Source organism: Bison bison, unplaced genomic scaffold (assembly GCF_000754665.1).
Source record: "Bison bison bison isolate TAMUID 2011002044 unplaced genomic scaffold, Bison_UMD1.0 scf7180017864270, whole genome shotgun sequence".
In the NCBI taxonomy this organism is placed as follows: Eukaryota; Metazoa; Chordata; class Mammalia; order Artiodactyla; family Bovidae; genus Bison; species Bison bison.
This window is the reverse complement of record NW_011494842.1, coordinates 4721601-4732628: the sequence shown is the minus strand read 5'-3', so window position 1 is coordinate 4732628 and position 11028 is coordinate 4721601. Positions and strand designations below refer to the sequence as shown.

The window sequence follows — 11028 nt, the reverse complement described above, 5'->3', positions numbered from 1 at the left end:
CGGCACACCTGTCCCGTTACAGCTCCCACTCGCTGAGCACCGGGCGCCAACCCACGCTGTGTTAGCTTTGTCTGTAAAGTGGGGTAAGTCATCTGCCCGTGTGTGTCTCACTGGTGGGGTTTGAACTTGGTCTCCTCCTGTAGGAAGCTGCATTTCCTCTGCTGTCGGATGCCCCGCTGAGCACATGAATCTCCTCCTCCCTTCCCCAGCCCTCGTTCTCTAATTCATGAAACTTTTGGCCTGGTTGTGCTTTATGAAGACCTCTTTAAGTCCCTCCTAGAAAGAGTTGGGGTAAAATTAAGTAAAGGGCTTTGTCACTGAAGGTGCCAGTGAGGCAGAAGGGCGGCAGGGGAGGAGGGGGGCCTTCGTAGACCTTTGAGAGGAGAATTCTAGGTCTCGGATGGGCTTTATGAAAACTCTCTCAGTAAAACTGAGTTTTCAGATATGCTCTTGAAAACAGTGCCAAGTGACGGTGACTTTTTACTATCACTAAAAACACCTGGAAGATTCCACTGCTCAAGCCAGGAAAGATGAATTTACTTTAAGAAGTTTTGAAACATTGGTACAAAGTGTAAATGAACTTTCCTCTCAAAAGAGCCTTTTGAGCTTGTGAAAACATTTTTCTTGAGATTAGTGGTAGCAACGTGGATGGACCTAGAGATTATCAAACTAAGTAAAGCAGGTCAGACAGAAAGACAAATGTATCAGTTTTATGTGGAAGCTGAACAATAGTACAAATGGAGTTATTTATAAAACAAAAACAGTCTTGTAGACAGAGAAGACAAGCTTTTGGTTACCAAAGGGGAAAGGCAGCGAGGGAAAAATCAGGGGATTGGGCTGAATAGATACTCACTACTGGGACTTCTGTGCTGGTCCAGGGGTTAAGAACTTGCCTTCCAAAGCAGGGGACGTGGGTTCGATCCCTGGTCGGGGAACCAAGATCAAACATGCCATGGGGCAGCTGAGCCCACACGCTGCAACTACCGAAGCCCACACACTTTAGGCCTATGGTCTGCCACAGCAGAGGCCGCCTGCACAGCAATGAACAGCCTGTGCAGCCATAATGATACTTTTTAAAAATCAGACACACACTACTCCCCAGGTGGTGCTAGTGGTAAAGAACCCACCTGCCAGTGCAAGATACAAAAGAGACATGGGTTCCATCCCTGGAGGAGGGCATGGCAACCCACTCTGGTACTCTTGTCTGGAGAATCCCATGGCACCTGGTGGGCTACAGTCCATGGGGTCGCAAAGAGTAGGACATGACTGAAGTGACTTGCGCATGTGTGCATATATATGTGTGCGTGTATATATATATATATATATATATGTAAAACTGAATCATTTGCTGTATACTTGAACTTGGCACAGTATTATAAATCAAGTATACTTCAACAAAATGGATGCAGCCCTCATTTAAGGGAGTGGGTCCTTCCTCAAAAAGCTGAACATGATTACTATATGACCCAGTAGTTCCACTGCTAGTCATGTTTGCCCGAGAAAACTGAAAACATATGTCTATAGAAAATGGGTGTACAAATGTTCATAGAAGCATCATAATATCCAATTTGAAACAATTCAGATTTTCATCAGTGGAGGAACCAATAGACAAAATCTGCTATTCCCATGTGATGGAGTATTACTCAGCCATAAAAAGGTAATGAGGTAGTTACACATGCTCCAGTGTGGATGGACCTAGGAAACGTGTTCAGTAGGGAAGCCGGGCAGCAAGGTCACATATCGTACCATTTCATTCAGATGAGATGTTCAGCAGAAGCAAGCTCATAGAGACAGAAATTAGTGGGTTGCCTGTGACTGGGGTAAGAATAGGGTGGGATGGTGGGAGCAGGGTGTGTGTGTGTGTGTGTGTGTGTGTGTGTGTGTGTGTATCTCACTGGTGGGGTTTGAACTTGGTCTTGTCCTGTAGGAAGCTGCATTTCCTCTGGTGTCAGATGCCCCGCTGAGCACATGAATTTTTTCCTCCCTTCCCCAGCCCTCATTTTCTAATTCATGAAACTTTTGGCATATTTGGGCTTTATGAAGACCTCTTTAAACCCCTCCTAGAAAGAATTGACTTGTGATGGATGTGAAGTTTCTTTTTGGATGATAGAAATTTTCTAGAATTAGGTCATGGTGATGTTTGTACAACCTTGTGAATATACTGAAAACCACTGAATGGTACCCATTATAAAAGTGGATATTATAGTATGTGAAATGTATCAAAATAATAAAAAAGAAGGGACGTTAGGCAAACTTGAAGAAGCCTGGTGCTGCTGAGGGATGATGCCATACCTAGGAAATGGATCTATGCTATTATTACAGGAAATCTTCTGTAATGTAGCCTCACCAGCAATGTGCTAAGATCATTTCGTCTCAGTTACTGGCACCTGGTGATAAGCAGGTACACAGAGCCAGAGCCTCCAAGACGTCCAGGTGTTGTGGAGTCGGGGTGGTGGGGAGCTCAGGGAGAACTGTGAGAATCTGGGAAGCCTCTGCCTTCGTCGTGAGCAAGCTGCTCTGTTTGACTTTGTGTATCTAGCTTCATGAGATTCCATATCCTTGGCTGTTAAAGAAACTGGTACCATCAGAAAAAAGGTGAGTTAGCCTAAATATATCTAGACATCTCTATTTAATTAAATTTCCTCCTCAAAGAATAACGTTCTTTAAGAAGAAGAAATATGTGTAATAGATTGGAATGGTGCCCAAAACCCAGTGGTCAGTCACTAAATGGTTATCATCAATAAAGAGTTGGTTGTGACCATTTGCTAAGAGAAGTAGAACAAGCAGATAAGCCCTGGGTTCTCTGGCAGATTGACGTCGAGCGTGTGGGTGTGATTTTGTGTCTGCTGCCCTTGGGAATGGTGACCTGTTAATACATGCTGCCTGAAAAGAATCAGTCTTTTTGAAAACTGTTGCTGTATTTAATACTTTTTTTTTTTTTTGAGGCCTGGGAATTTCTGTAAATATTTATTGCTCCAAAAATAAAATGAAAGATTTTTAGAAAATTTTCTAGAGCAACACCGCCATAAGGAAGTTTGTAACCAGAGTTTTCTTATTAAATACTAATCTGGTACTAAAAAAGTGGAAATACCGTGGATATGTAAGTACTTCCCTCATCCTAGTTGAAAAGTATTGCCATAAATGTTTCCAGATTTTATATTTTAATGGTTTAATAGTATACTGTCATTTGTTTGTTTGGGGGCACCTAAATTTATTTTATTCTTTCCTTTCTTAATGATATTTGCCACCAAAATGGGAAAAAAAAAATCCCAGTGGTTTAGAAAGGAATTTTTAAAATACAGTGGAGGACAGATGTAAATTTTTTTTTTTTAAGTAACCCCTCATCCAGTCCCTGAAATAGAATCCTAAAAATACAGTTGGCCTGCGTGTTGGCTCACAGCAGGGTGAACTCTTGCGCGTGCTCTCAGGGACCGTCAGCTGCTGGCACCAAAGACTTCTGCAGACTCTTCCTGCAGAAGCTTGTTAGGATTTTATCTTTCTTTTTTTAAACCCTGTTTGGGGGACTTCGTGGTAGTTCAGTGGTTAAGGGTTCGCCTTCCAGTGCAGAGGGCACAGGTTCAGTCCCCGGGGTGGGGAGCTAAGACCTCACGTGCCACAGGACAGCGAAGCCTGTGCACTGAGCTACTGAGCCTGGGGCGCTCCGGGGCCAGACGCCAGCTCAAGGAAGCCCAAGTGGGCAGTGAGGACCTGATGTGGCCAAATAAATGGTATTTTTTAAAAAAAGAAAAGAAAAAGTTAAACCCCATTTGATGGTAAAAACGGTGGGAGTGAAGGAAAGATAGAAAATAGTGGTTTGTGTAGGAGGTCATCCTGATGATATTACACAGAAATTTAATTTGTCAGGAATTAAAATTGAAGGGTGAAATATCTGTTACTAGGGGAGTGGTTTCGGAGAAGGCAATGGCACCCCACTCCAGCACTCTTGCCTGGGAAATCCCATGGACGGAGGAGCCTGGTAGGCTGCAGTCCACGGGGTCGAGAAGAGTCAGACACGACTGAGCGACTTCACTTTCACTTTTCACTTTCATGCATTGGAGAAGAAAATGGCAACCCACTCCAGTGTTCTTGCCTGGAGAATCCCAGGGACGGGGGAGCCTGGTGGGCTGCCGTTTATGGGGTCGCACAGAGTCGGACACGCCTGACGTGACTTAGCAGCAGCAGCAGCAGCAGCAGCAGGGGAGTGGTTTAAAAAAAGTAAGGTTTGTATGGATTCTGAATTACCATGCAATTAAAAAAACAATACCTGTGTGTATTATCTGTTGATAAGAAAGTTAAAAATCTCCTTTGTATAGGATGCTGCCTTTTGTATGAAAAAAGGAAGCTAAGGCTATATATTCATACCCCTTTTTCTTTGCATAAAAGGCAACTCTGGGTAAATGCACAAATAACCAACAGAAAGGGGTTATTTCCCGTGAGAAGGGTCTAGGTGGTAGGAGACTGGATAGACACAGGACAGAGATGGGAGCCAACTCATTCCTGAATATTTGTTCTGCGTGTTTATTCATGTATTATATTGCTGCTGCTGTTTAGTCATTCAGTCGTGTCTGACTGTGACCGCATGGACTTAGCCCGCCAGGCTCCTATGTCCATGGAGTTCTCCAGGCAAGAATCCTGGAGTGGGGTGCCTTCCTTCAGGGGATCTGCATGACTCAGGGATTGAACCGGCGTCTCCTTCATTGACAGATTCCTTACCACTGAGCCACCTGGGAAGCCCCAGTGTATTAATACTATATTACACATATTCACAAATATTGTATTCCCTGTTCACAAAGTGAACCTCACAGACTCGAGGGTGAGAGCAGAAAGTGGTGACTGAAAATACAGATTCCATGATGAGTCCTGGCTCTGCCCCTTCCCAGTCATGGGAGACCTCATTCAGGTGCCCTCTTGTGCCTTCATTTTCTCATCCATAAAGTTAATTCTTGGCAAGAACTGGCAACAGTCTCTGTCATACAGTTCCTGTTGATGTTGTTACAGTAGTCATCAATGGCCAGTCATGTTGCCTGTTGAGTGTCTAAGCTTTTGGTCACATATCACGTGTTGACTGCATCAGCTGATCAATGCATGTGGAGTTTCTTGGCCTGTGGCTAACAGCCTGGCCTCTGAAGTAGACAGAGTTCAAGTCCCCGGACTGCGTCAGTTCTTAGCAGTGTGTCCTTTGCTCGCAAATATGCTGGAGTGGCATTGACCAGGTTGCCTGCATAGGGAAGTCACCTTCCTGAAGTCTATAATGGAAGATGCTGTATTCAGAAAAGCCAGGAGAGGAGGTCATTCATCCTTGAATTTTGATCTTACTGTCTCTGGTCCAAATCTGCATTCAGGCCAGCCCTGTTTATGTCAGCTCTTCCTAGAACGGCCTAGAGAACTCTCTTCTGGAGAGACTGGTAGGATTGTGCGTTGGCCTGGGGCTGTCCAGGGCAGGGTACTGATGAGAACCAAACCTGTGGTTTCATTTGAGAATCAGTTAATAATCAAAATGAGAACAGCCAGGCCAGGTTACACTCTGAGGTTTGGGCTTATATGGGAGGTGGGCATCTGTAGTCAAACCAGTGTCCTTACTTTTTATTCGTCATTGTCCCTCAAGTCACCAGTTACGTATGATGTATCCTTAAAAGTTGTCCCGTACCAGCGGCTCCCCATCTGCAGACCTGTCCTTGGAGGCGGTTTGGGGCAGAGGGGATGGCTCCCGTGGTTGATAGAATTGTGGAGCAGTCTTTCTGGGGACCCCGCCTTGGGGCTCATACATTTGTGTGGCCCCCGACTATACTTCCCTGGTGTAGGAAATGTCAACCCACTCCAGTATTCTTGCCTGGAAAATTCCAGGGACAGAGGAGCCTAGCGGGCTACAGTCCATGGGGTCAGAAAGGGCTGGGCACGACTGAGTGACCGAGCATGCAGGCAGGCATGACTGCTTGGGCACAGGGCCGTCTCAAGGAAATAACACATCAGACTGGCTCTGTCAGCTTGAAGGAACATGTATCCTGCCCTAACTGCTGCAGCAGGTATGACTGTCTTCGTTTTAGGGGACTCGAGGCGCTGTGGCGAAGCACTTCAGCCAAGCAGATCCAGGTAGTTGTGAGGATGTAAATTATAGAGAGAGAGTTCCAAAGAATGGCAGTCCCCAGAGTGAGGGCGGAGAAAGACGTGGCATCCCGCTCCAGTATTCCTGCCTGGAGAATTCCATGGACACGGGAGCCTGGTGGGCTGCAGTCCACAGGGTCGCAAAGACTCGGACATGACCGAGTGCCTAACGCACGCAGGGTGAGGGCAGGGTCTTGGCTGTCACTGGGTTTGAGCTGTGGCTTTGCCACTGTCTGATGGACCTCACACCAGCGGACCTCGGTTTCTTGATGGGGTCATCCTGGTGATACCAGCAACATGCTGGGTGGTTCCCGGTCAGGAGATGACAGTAAGGACCCAGGGGGTGCCCCGGGTGGCGGGCCCAGCTCTGTACTGCTTCAGGCAGGAGGTGTCGGGCCAGGAGGTGTTGGTAGCTGGGCCTGGTGACACTGCTTTGCAAGGTACACTTGATGGTGCCCAAGGAGGGAGCTTTGGAAGCAAGAGGAACGTTTTCCCTCATCTCATTAGTGGACGTCTCTAGTGGGTCAAAGAGATGTGAAAGTGATGAGCGTTCAACCTGGCAGGTCTGTCAGTGGTTTTTAAAATAGAGATGTGAAAACAGCCAAATGCTTATCGCCTTTCCCATAAGACTGGTTCTGGGAACAGCTAAAACTGAAAACCAGGCCCTTGATTTTACTTTCACAGTGGCCTGTAATGTCCGGTCTCCGCCTTATCTATGGGTTGCTTTTAGGGGCACATAATGGGTGGTCCCCCATCCCTCCCACGTTATTTCTTCTACGTGAGGGTTTGGCCCAGAGGCAGTGGGACTGGGAAGTTGCGAGTCCACCTGGCTGCATTTTAGGGGAAGAATCTTGGTATTAAATTCATAATTACTTATTAGCAGGGTTACTGACTTTTAAAAATATGTATATTCTGAAGGGTTTTATTTTTTTCCTCTGGTTTAATTGTGAGACTGTTAACTGTTTCTAAATTTCTAAAATTATTTTTAGAAAATTGAAGGGGATATCAATTTTGTGCATTTCAAATGTATAGTTCAGATACATTTTTCAAGCCACTGGGTTTTATGTGTGTATATGATTGTTCCTGCAAATCAAATTTACATTTTCTAATGTTATGAAAAGCGCTGTCAGTGCCTGCAATTCTGGCTTTGATGTTGGAAGGAGAACAGAGGATTAAGGCAGATTAGGGTGTTGGTCTGACACCCTGTGTTCTGTGGGATCACAAGTAAAAGTCCTCCAAATCTGGGCGTTACTCTGGTGACATTAGCAGAAGCTGGAGTTCTCGCTTTTCAGAGCTTAGCACACGCCTGCTGGAGTAACCAGCCGATTCTGTCCTGAATCAGCGTGTCGTGCCAGCGCTAACATACTGGGAGGTGTGTGGCGTCTGCTGATTCAGAATCGCCACCGTGACCCAGATCACCAGCATCTGGGGAGAACCTCTGTATGCTCGCACGGTGTTTCTGCTAGACGTGGATTACGGCTGAGAGGCAGGAGAATCTGCTGAAAAGAGTGCCACCCGGGGTTTATTAAGAATAAAAGCAACATTATCACAGCCACTGCTTACCGAATCAGGCTGGTGTCCCGGGCACCGCGTGGAGTGTGTCGTTACTTGACCTCCTGCATCTCAGGGGCCCCTTGCTCTGTGAGTGTGGGAACTTACGTGGAGCACGTGGACTCTCTGAACTGAGATGCCCACTGCGATCAGACAGACTTCTCAGTGATGTTCAAACAGACTTCTCAGTGATGTTTGCAAGAAGAGCAGCTTGAGATTAAAGGCGTTCGGGTGGTCCTGTTTTTAACGCAGTGGTGCATTTTTTACATTCTCAAGCCTGGAAGTGCATATTCGGCCCCTGTCTTGGTCCTGGGAGTGGCTGTCTCCCAGGGACTGGAGAGCTCTTCCCGTGTATCAGCGCACAGAGTTCATGTGCGCGAGGCCCTGCGGTGACGGTGCCACTCTCTTTACTTTAATGTTAAAATTTGCAAAGTAGAGACGATACTATTTTTACTGGGGATGGGGTGGTCATAGATATTTTTCCTCAGGAAAGTGAGTTACATGTCTTATTACTAAGAGTTGCTCCTTCTGGAGTGCATACGTTGGGGAGTGGGGATTGCTGGGGAGGGGAGGGAATAGGAAGAATCTTAGGTATTTTCCTTAAACCCTTTTTTTCTTCTGTTCATTTCTAGTCTTTATAACCTGGCTTCACTGGAACTGAGAGAGAATCTACTTACTTATCTCCCTGAGTGAGTCTCTGGGGAAAAGGGGCGGGGGTTTCATACTGAATGAATTTCCTGAAGCATTAAAAAAAAAACTACAAAAAAAACTACAGTAGCTTGTCAAAAAGAAGTTCTGTGTCTTTTGGAAAATTTGAGAGATGCCAGCCTTAATAGACTTCCTGTGTAGTATTTATGGCCATAAAATCCAGATGAATCTTATTTTGGGAAACTAGTCCAAGTGAGGAATCTCATGTTGCTCAGCATTTCTAAATCCCAAGAGCTCCTTCCCTTTGTGTGTGTGTGTTTTTTTTTTTTTTAAATAGCTCCCTTACCCAGCTACGGAGACTAGAAGAACTTGATTTAGGAAACAATGAAATATATAATTTGGTAAGTCTGTACTGAAGAGAGATTTGAATTTCACTTGTTCTTAGTTATGATCACAAAATATTTGGGGGGCATCTCTAGGGATACTCTTAAGCCATTGTTTCCACAGAGACAGCTTGGCAACATTAGAGCACGTGCTTCGGTTCACACGGGTTACGGATAATGATTGGGGGTGGAGGGTCGGGGGTGGAGGTGATGGCGTGAGTGGAAGCAGCTGGGAGTCTTGGGGATGCTTTTAGGAGAGGGGTGCTGATTTTAGAGAAGTACCCACAAACCTTTGCTGTGATAGTCCATTCCTAACTGTTGAGTGAAGGTCCTTTCCTTCTTAATGGGGGGCTAAATACTGGAGCTTTGTTTCGGTAACATTGCTTTTTGTTTTAGCCAGAATCAATAGGAGCTCTCTTACATCTAAAGGATCTCTGGTTGGATGGAAATCAGCTGTCAGAATTACCTCAGGTGAGTGGTAATTTCACACTGTTTGCCTCCAAAATGCAAAGAGACCACCGTCACCCTCAAGTATCCCCTGCTTCTCCATGAGACTTCTAGAAAAGGGAGCTTGAAAATTAAAACGTTGGTTGCCAAAGCAGATTTGGAAAAATTTGTTGAGCATTCATCGTGCCACATGGCCACAAAAAATTGAAAGCCTCAACCCATCGTTTCTAAAGATAGTAAATATATCTTTTGGTGTGTGAAGTCTGCATTTTATTTCATCCTGGCTTGAGGCCTGGGTTGCCTGCTTGAAGCCCAGCTCATTTGGAAATTACCAGGATGCCGGATTCTGATGGCAGAAGTTTCTGCCACTGTTGGTGATATGCCAAGTGTTTTGAGATGATTTGAGCACATTTTGCTGTGTAATAGTTGATGTAAAATCAGTGCAAAAAGTTTCTACTTCATATTTTCTCCCAAATGTTGCTTATGGTGTAGCTGGGCCGTCACAAGCTCTTTATGTTTCTCCTGCTGGTACCAAGCATGAGGAGCCGTGTTCCAAATGAAACGGGCTCTCGTGTGGGCTTCTGTGTCAGCCTGTGGGTTCTAGCGCATAGACTCACCTTCCCATCAGTTGAGAGAGAGTTAAACAACAACAACACACAGGCATTTCCCCCAACTTTGTTTTTCTCCAGCTGTTACCGAATTCTACTCTTCGGGGTCTCTTAGAGCCAGGGTTTAAAGTCCATATATTTCCTGATGGTTGAGGTATGTGTATTGTATAGTAATTCAGGGGCTGTCTCTGCTAGGCTCTCTGGACCAGCTATGATGGACCGTGCCCTTCGGGTGGAGAAGGTGTATCTGTGCAAGGAAGCCTGGTGCTATAAAAAAGCACTTGAGTAAAATTCTAGTTGTAGTTATGTGCTAGAATTGCCAGGACATCACCGATGACTCACGCGACTACGGAGCTAATGCGAGTCTGTTCCTGAGGTCTTGGCTGCATTTGGGAAAAGGAAAGGGCAGATCAGCAGCTGATATGAGTGAGGGTTTGATTAACAGATTTCTCTAGGAAATTATGAAACGTCCTGATTAAGAGAAGTCTAGTTACTTAAAAGAGTCAAAGGATGGGGCAGAAATGCCAGGAAGATATTAAGAAAGTATAAAATACCAGCTATAAAGGCTGGATAAACAACAAGGCCCTGTGGAGCACAGGGAACTATATTCAATATCCTGTAATAAAACAGAATGGAAGAAGAATATGAAGAAGTGTGTATGTATAACTGAGTCACTTTGCAGTATAGGAGAAGTTAACACAGCATATTTGAATAAAGTAAAAATCCGCTCTTAGACATGCGGAGGAGAGTATATGTGTGGACGGATGTATGTAAACAATTGTGTGCAAAATGTCACGTCCTAAACACAAAGAAATTAACATGCCACTGATCATGTTATTAATTTTTTTTTATGCATCTCATTGGCCCACTTGTATAACCTTTTGTTAAGTCAGGACTAAACTCATCAGACAGTCTCAGATAATCAGTTATTTTCCTGTCTTCACTGATGACAGAAAGAAAAGGAGATAAAGACATTGTTTAAAGGAATACATTTAAAAAGTAGACTATCCTCAGGGAGCCTGGCCTGAAATTAGTAGAAAGGTAGTCTGCTTTCCTTCAGGCAGGAAATGCAGGGTTGGAGTCCCAGGGTGAGTACTGGATTGGGTAGGGATAATCTGGGTAGTTGTTCAGGCCAAATTCAGTGCTAATTTAGGAGTCTGTACCTATGCAGACTTCAGGGGGCCACTGGAGTTCGAGGTGGGGTTTAATTCTGGGCCTGGAGTGATGTTTCCCAGCGGGAAGGATGGAGGCACAGTTGTGAACAGACTTGGGCAGAGGGTGTCCAGACC

The 11028-nt window shown here is 45.2% G+C and overlaps 1 protein-coding gene across 1 annotated transcript in view; it reads left to right on the top strand.

Moving 5' to 3' along the window:
* LRRC1 (leucine rich repeat containing 1) overlaps positions 1–11028 on the top strand; it is a 119392-nt gene that overhangs the window by 79522 nt on the left and 28842 nt on the right. Inside the window, exons 8-10 of the mRNA XM_010848707.1 lie at positions 8286–8342; positions 8639–8702; positions 9081–9155. Of these exons, the coding sequence (XP_010847009.1) occupies positions 8286–8342; positions 8639–8702; positions 9081–9155 (196 nt within the window). The remainder of the gene's footprint in view (positions 1–8285; positions 8343–8638; positions 8703–9080; positions 9156–11028) is intronic.